Source organism: Capricornis sumatraensis, chromosome 4, assembly GCF_032405125.1.
Source record: "Capricornis sumatraensis isolate serow.1 chromosome 4, serow.2, whole genome shotgun sequence".
Taxonomy (NCBI): domain Eukaryota; kingdom Metazoa; phylum Chordata; class Mammalia; order Artiodactyla; family Bovidae; genus Capricornis; species Capricornis sumatraensis.
Window position 1 is genome coordinate 31,014,542 of NC_091072.1, and position 8,260 is coordinate 31,022,801.

Genomic DNA, 8,260 nt, shown 5'->3' on the forward strand with positions numbered 1-8,260 from the left:
GCATGCACTGAAATAGTATATGAAATCTGATACTTAAAAAAAGTAATGCCAGTCATAATGTTATACAAACTTAAGGCTTCTATTTCCTGTGTGGTACAGAAAACAAAAAAGAAATTCATAAAAATAAGTGTTTCAAAGATTTGGTCTGAAAGAGAACACACCTTTCAGGACTTTCTGTTGCTTTTCCTATCAAGCTAAATCCAAATTTGGGGACTTCTATTTGGTAGGTTCTTCTTTTCCCCCACATGCTGAGGCAAACTGATGCACAGAAGTGTTGACCTCTATGACAGTCACACCTGCAAGTTTGGGGGGGGCTTTGCACATACTGATATTTTCAACAGTGTCAGGTAGACAGCTCTATCCTGGTCACAAGGGCATAATCACTAAGACAAAATGCTGTGTCTCACGAGAGAAAAGGATTTCTCCACAATTCAGTATTTCTTGCTCAACATAATCAACTGTAGTCATCAATCAATCAAAATATCCTTGGGACAGAAGCTAATCAACTATTGTGTGTTTACCCGCCTCTAGGCTCACCTTGGGGGTTGCACAGAGTCGGACACGACTGACATGACTTAGCAGCAGCAGCAAGCTCACCTTTGAACTGTCCTCATACCTCAGAATGAAGGACAAAATTAGTGAAAAACAAGTCCTTTGATTATTTAAATCTCTGAGTGTTAGTTGCTCAATAGTGTCTGACTCTTTGTGACTCCATGGACTGTAGCCCACCAGGCTCCTCTGTGAATGGGATTTTCTTGGGATTTTCAAGGCAAGAATACTGGAGTGGGTTGCCATTTCCTCCTCCAGGGGATCTTTCCGACCCAGGGATCAAACCTGAGTCTCCTATATTGCAGGCGGATTCTTTACCTTCCGAGCCACCAGGGAAGCCCATTACTACAACAAAAAATACTCAATAGATTTCAAAAGAACCATAGATACACTTAAGTCAACTGCATACTACAGATGAGCAGCCTAATACCCAGATGAGCTGAAACGTTATGCCTAAAAGTCACACAGGAGAACTAAAAGAGAAAAAAACTTTTTTCTTTTTTTTTCTTTTTTCCAAACAAGCAAACAGGATTTTTCACATGTTAATCAAAAAGAATCCAGATCATCAGATTAGGAAGAAATGAGGACTAAAAAGTATGTTACATATAGATTTAAGGACTAGTCAATCCACTGTCCCCACCCCTGAAAAACCAAAAATTTTCCAAATATATGGATATGTATCCATCAAGATGCTTACCCTTAAAATATTAATCTTGGAAAATTCAATTTACAAATACATTATTAATTGCAGTTATAATGAAATTTGTTCATTAAACATGAAGACACCAAACAGCACCAATACCAGAAAGTTAAGAAAGTAAATACACTATTACTTAAAATAATATATAATTTCTGATTGGGACAGAAACGAACTACAGCCACTAGCAAAACTACTTAAACTACTGTTTGACATAAAGGCAATATTTAAAGACTAGTATACACCTTCTTCCTGCTGACAGGCCTGTAACCAGGCATCCCAGCTGTGGGTCAACATGAAAAATAGTTAACAAAGATGATTTTTTTAAAATTGCTCAAGCGCCTCGAACCATGATACTGCATAACCCAAATTTTGCCAATATAAGCCCATGGCAGCATTTTTGGTATTCTAATTGCTCCTACCTGCCTCAATTAAAACAAAACAACTCCCTTATGAAGCACTAGACTGAATGTAGCTGTGAAGCAGCAGCAAGGTATTTATAAACGGGCTACTGCCAGTGTATCAAAACGCTACTATGGAAAATACAGCAGCAAATACTCTGATAAGAGCACATTATTCCACATGGAATCCCAAATTCTTATCTCTAGTTCCTTAAATTCTTGCAAGACTAGAGATCAACAAGTGTATGTGTAAATGGGGCCAGGGAGAAAGAAGCTCTGAACGGTATAGTGTTCATATTTTAAATTATCCAAGATAACCTGAAGGCTTACAGAGAACTCTCAACTGTATCTAAACTTTTTTAAGCACACAGAACTAAAATACTAGCAAAACTTTGGTGTTTCCCCCCAAATTAGCATTGCAGTTTCAGTGAAGATGAAACAGGCATGGTGTGTGAAGTTTTTATCATGTTCAAGCCACCCTTTTCTAGTCCCTGCTCCTTTCATCAGGCGATCTGAAGACTACCTGGTTTAAAATATTTGGTAATTCAGTGCAGAAAATTAAGGTCACAGACAAAGTACAACAACTTTTAATACACCATTAATACTAATGATTAAAAATTATTGCATAGTCTTATGCATTTACCCTAAAACATTTTCTGAAAGTAGATTCTGAAAGAATTATATAAAAGACAACCCTTTAAAATGTGGATGGCCTTTAACTACCTCGATCTTCTTTCCTTCTTTGTCTTTTCAGTACTTTTGTCCATCGTTTTCTCATTATCTCCCCTGCACTTGGGGCAATACCATTTCCCCTTTGGTTTATAGGTAAGTGAAACACACGAAAAGTGAAACCATTCGATTGGACACTGTTCATTGTCACATCCGATCATTTCCCCGTAAGACACTTGGTTACATAAACAGTATGTAGGTTCGTTGGGATCTATTGCAAACTCGACGGGGGAAGCTTCTCTTTCCTGCTTGGCCTTGGAGCGTTTCTTTTTCTTGGCGGACTTGGATTTCTTTTCTTTGGGAGGCTGATCGTCACAGTCCTCGATCCCGTTCGTCATGTGACACAGGTCGCGGCTTTCACTGGTCCGCTGGCGGCGGGGCCTTCTGGAAGACCGTTCCGGTTGGCTGGAGTCCATCTTCGCTTTATCCGCAGCTCGATCACTTTCGGCCGGATCTTGAAAACACTGGGAGTGCAGCTCCATTTGCCTGGCCCGGTTTTCCACCAATTCGAGCATCTGTGTGACAATCTGAATTTTTTCATCTCCCAGTTCTTGACTATTGATTAATGCCCTCTGGAGATGCTGCTGGAGGCGTTTTTTCTGGTTTGAATCATCTTCTTTCTTATATTTTTCATAGACATCATCAATTTCCTTTAATGTTTCTAAAAAAGAAAAGAAAAAATCAGAAAAAAAAAGAAAATGCTTGCTGGCACATATAACATTTTTCAAGTTAGTTATTTTTCCCAGAACTGGTACAGTAAGAAAGAACTCAAAAAAAAAAAAAAAAAAAAAGAACTCAACCATAAAACCACATTCCTGCATAGTATGAATACATTAAAAACATTTTATTGTCCTTACCAAGACCACTCATTATCCAACATGAAAGTACTTTTATAAATAAGCTAATAAAAAGAATGAGCCCTCCCTAGTACTCATTAATCTACATTAGAAAGAACAAAAGATGTGTGGCTAATTAAAAATAAGTCTTTCACCAGGACTAGGCTAGATTACTGTCCAACTACGTTTACAGGATTTAGGGTCCAATCCATGATTTGCTACATGGCCCCAGAGGCACTCTCTCTACCTTGACTTTCATATCATCCCCTAGACATTAAACAAAGCAGACACAAGTAACTCTTAGCTTTCCATGATATTAGCTTGAATGGCTCTTTTATTGCATCACATGGGAGACTCTGAAAATCAGACTATTTCCAGAACAGGTTTAGGTTCAGGTTCTGGCATCAACTGACTAAGCTATTAACAAAATTATAGTTAAGTCAGCAATGGGTCACTGTGCTTTTGTAGATAACTCAGCATTTGGTCCTCAGTTTTTTGATCTGCTGATTTAGGTACTTTTAGAGAATGTGGAACACAATTAAATCAACTAAAAATGGCCTAGTCATTAGAAGATATATAAAAATCTGAAAATATAGTTCCAGATGTCACCAAAATTTACATAAATGTCTTATTCAAATCTGTCCTCTTTCTTGTCCTTATGAGATACAATGCTAACTGAAAGAGTTCTTAGAAAAGGTGCAGAAGCAAAAATTAACTTGGAATTTATCACACCACATGTCATATCACTGCTTAATCTTCTAATATCATTACTCTAACGACAAGAACAAAAATGTTAGATGAGTAACATACATTGGGGGTCTGCAAGTAAGGTAACATAGAGCATGTATTCAATACAACTTATGAAACAGAACCTCCCTGGAAACTGTAGGTACTCACACAAAGGACAACTATTTACTGGACAATGTGCCCCCACATGTCTGAGGGTACTCACACCCGCACAGCGTATTTTTAAATAATGTTCACATCTTGCTCATTTTCCCAGCTAGATATGTACGTGGATTTCTTTAGAATTCAACTTTCTTCCAGGAAAAATAAGTTATATATTTTCCCCTCAGACACACAAAAATTGAAGTTTAAAAAATAAAGGCAAGCCTTATCCAATAATCAGGAATTAGAAGCTAATTATAGCAACACAGATACTATTATGAGGTAAAAATTCACGTTTTCAAGACACCTTAATTACACAATGACAGAAGAAAGGCCACTAACACTCACTGAGTCCCTTTCATGCAACCTTCTCATGATCACAATCCCGTGAGCAAGCCACCACTTCTGCATGTGAAGACACTGAAGCTCAACAGGTAGCCACCCTAGACTTCGAACTGCGCCATACCCGTCAATTTGGTTCTGCCCTTTAAGCACATTCTACACACCTGCATGGCAATGGATAGGCACTGGATATTAAATTTGAAAATTTAGCTCAAAGTTGTAAATAACCTTTGATTATGAGGGAAATTATGAACAAGAATACTGGGACAAAAATTGAGGTTCTCTAAAAACAATACTCCATAATAAATTGGGCTTCTCTGATAGCTCAGATGGTAAAGATTCTGCCTGCAATGCAGGAGACCGGGGTTCAATCCCTGGGTCAGGAAGATCCCCTGGAGAAGGAAATGGCAACCCACTCCAGTATTCTTGCCTGGAGAATTCCATGGACACAGGAAACTGACAGGCTACAGTCCTTGACATCGCAAAGGGTCAGACACCACTGAGCGACTAACACACACATAATAAAGACTTCATTCAATTATGCAATTGTTTTCTTCATTCCTCTCTCTTTAAAAGTTTTTAAGTCTACTTTTAGGGTTCTTCAGTAATTTCTGAAAATGTATGAAACAGGTAGGAAAGAAACTTGACTGTCTAAATAATTTATATCACTATTACTGTAAATATTAAATCAAAAAGCAGAAAATACTTAAGAACTAGCAAAGAAATTAAAGACATGAAAACCAAAAACACACAAGTATACAAAGCTAATAGAAAACTGAAAGTTAAGCTTAGGAAGCATGCTCATAGAGTAAAAACTAGATCACTGTTTTTGTATTACTTTTGAAATGAACTATAGTCTTAAGGGAGCTACAACGTTTTATAATCTCTCAGTCTTTCAAGGCCCAATACTGTTTCTCACGTTGTCAAATCTACTTCTGTCAATTCTAGATGGTCAAGACTGCATAGTTCCTGTAACAAATTATCGCTGGCCAATTCAAATTAAAGTATCTTAACTTTTGTGAACTCAAACAGGTCTTTAAAGAAATGTAAAAGCATGCAAGTTTTACAAACTTCAGAGTTATCATTTGAAAAACTAAAAAGGTTCCACATGCAACTCTTAAGCACACATGTAATATTTTTAGGTTACAATTCAGGTATGTGCTTCCATGTCTATAGAAAACACCTTTGGAGAGCATTAAAAAAAAAAAAAGATTTAAATACTTTAAAAACGACCATGTCACCTGAAGAAGCCCTGCTGTGGAGTCAAACATTCCCCACTTAATTGGACAAGTTACTTAAACTTCTTGTAAATTTAAATTTGTCTGCAAAATGAATTTTTACTTCATTGAGCTGTGAAGATTAAATGGGATAATGTTCTGAACGCAGTGCAGCAACTGACAACCAGTAATCTGTATTAATCACTCCCCCGACCCCAACAAAGACCAGTCCTGTCAATATGGATTCAAAAGGCAGAAATAAACTGCCTTTAAACTGTTTTTTAATAGGTTAAAAAACAAGACACAGAGACAACTAAATATTCTATCAGGCTGCAGGCCCCAAAATACCACCCCAGAAATGCGTTAAGACACTAAATTGTAGGATTAGCGAAGGGTCAAAAAACTGAGAATGGGTCCAAGAAGTTATGTTTTTAGAGTTCAGAGGGCTGATTCCACATCAGGTCCAAGGTCTGTTGCTTGATTCGGGACTATTAACCGCAAACGGCTCCCCATTTAAGTTAACTCCTCCCCTTGCAGTTGCAGGCGAAAAGGGTCACCAATGATAAATAACAAATAACACGCTCCGTAAGAAAGGTCGATTCCCTGTCCTAGCGGTCTGGGTCTGACCACAAAGGGCGGCTTTTGCCACAGCATTTAAACTCGGCGGAGGAGGGACCCAGGGGTTGAGGGACGCCAGGCGGTTGCCCAGTCAACCAGCTCACACCCTTCGGGGACCCGGAAGTGACGCAGGGCCCGGAACCTACGCGGTGCCGGGATCGGCGACGGTCCCCGAAGCTGTTTCTCTGTCGTGATTTGAGTGACTGGGGGGGGGGAAGTCGAAAATTCACAGACAAACGTGTCCCGAATCCCAACGCTGACTGCGCCGAGGGCGAGCTTACATCCTGCACTGCCGCCCGAACCTTCCCGCGACCAGCCATTTCCCGGACGGGCGGGAGCGCGCGTGCCCGTGCCCCGCCCACACCCTACGTCACCTCTGCAAGCCCCGCCCCCAGGCGGGGGGGTAGGGATCCTGCTCACCCCGCACTCAAGACACTCACATACACACACCCCTCGGCTCCCCCGCGGGGAGCCCCTAGCCTTTCAACCATTCGGCTGTAGCAGCCGGGAAAGGCTGCGGCCTGGAACTTTCCCTGGGGTGGGAGACTGGGGAAGACTCGATTCCCGAGCCCAGAGCCCCGGAGCGCCGGGGGAGGGACCTCCCCAGAGGCCGCCTTCGCAGTCCGCCCTCGCCCCCTCCCCCCTAGCACGTTCCAGCGCATCTGCGCTCAGGGGGTGGGGGCCTGAGGCGGGCTGGGCTGAAGGAAGCCCGGCCCTGTGGGCCTTCGGGAGTCCGGCCGCAGCCGGCCGCTCACTCCCCACGGCAACCCCCGCCTCCACCGCCCGGCTGCACGCTCCCCGAGCCGGGGCGCCGAGGGGTCTGCGGTACACGGCGGGCGAACACCCGGAACAAATGAGCTTGCTGCTTAAAAATGGCTGATTTCGTCTTCAGAGCGGCTGCAGTCGCTGGGTCTGCAGCGGGGCTGACGAGCGGCCACCTCTCCCTTCCACCCTCAAGACCCCCCCCCCCAAGAAGTCCGCAGCGGGGGAAAGGGGAGGGCCGCGAACTCCACCTGCGGGGGCCCGCTGCCCCGGGTCCCACACACCAGACCCCACACACACACTGTGTACACTCGGGAAAGTGGCACTTTTCCTGGGGCAGGCTCCGAGCGACCGTGCCCGGGCCCCGAGTCGGGTGGGAGGACCCGCGGTCCCTACCTTGATATTTGTTGTCCAGCTCCCGCAGCACGGACACGTTCCTCTGCATGTCGTGGGGCAGCGACTCCACACACTCGAGGTAGTCCTGCACGTAGCAGGTGAGGAGCCGGCTCCGCTCGCCGGTCAGGAGCGCGGCCGACGAGTAGAGTTGTTGCTGCTGCTGCTGCTGCTGCCCTAACATCCTGCCGCTGCTGCCGCTGCCGCCGCCGCCGCCGCCGCCTCCTCCGCATCCAGCAGCCACACATGCAACAGCCACGGCCGCCGCGGCTCCTCGGCTCGGCAGCCCGGCGCCGCGGGGACACCGGCCGCCGCTCGGGAGGGCACTGCCGAGTCCCCCAATCTCCGGTCCCTCCCCCCCGCAAAGAAGCCCTCACTCCCCGCCCCCGCCGTAACAAGCCCAGGGGCGGGGCGAGATCGCGGCACCCTCCTTCCCCCCTCCCTTTCCAGGACTAGAGCAGCGGGGACCCCCCCACCCCCGACCTCCCCTAGCGGAGCTGGCGCCGGGGTCCCGAGCGTTGACACTTCCGGTCCCCCCGGGAGGCCCCAGATGCTACCAGTGCCGCCCCGTAACTCGGATCCCCTTGACAAGCCTCTCGCTGCCCGCTTTTCCCCCAATCACCCTCCCGCGCCTGCCGGAGAGTCTCTCGCTGGGCTGCCCCCGCCCCTCCGGCTGCGGCCGCCTCTGCGCCTGCGCAGGGCTCCCTCCTGAGGAGGCCCGGGGGCCCGCCCCTACCGCCCTACCGCAGGGTTCGCATTCTCCCGCCTTCCCTCCGCCACCCGGGCGATTGGTCTGTCAACTCTCGGCCCGGGCGGGGGGAGGGTGCG

At 45.4% G+C, this 8,260-nt stretch overlaps 1 protein-coding gene across 1 annotated transcript; it reads right to left on the bottom strand.

Annotated features, from left to right (window-relative positions):
• Positions 1-1,924: 1,924 nt before the first annotated feature.
• On the bottom strand, positions 1,925-7,648 carry ING2 (inhibitor of growth family member 2). The gene is made up of 2 exons (XM_068971234.1): positions 7,436-7,648; positions 1,925-3,037 (listed from the first exon to the last, which is right to left on the bottom strand). Exons 1-2 carry the CDS (start codon positions 7,614-7,616, stop codon positions 2,367-2,369), a joined length of 852 nt encoding a protein of 283 aa, XP_068827335.1. The 5' UTR covers positions 7,617-7,648; the 3' UTR covers positions 1,925-2,366.
• Positions 7,649-8,260: the final 612 nt, after the last annotated feature.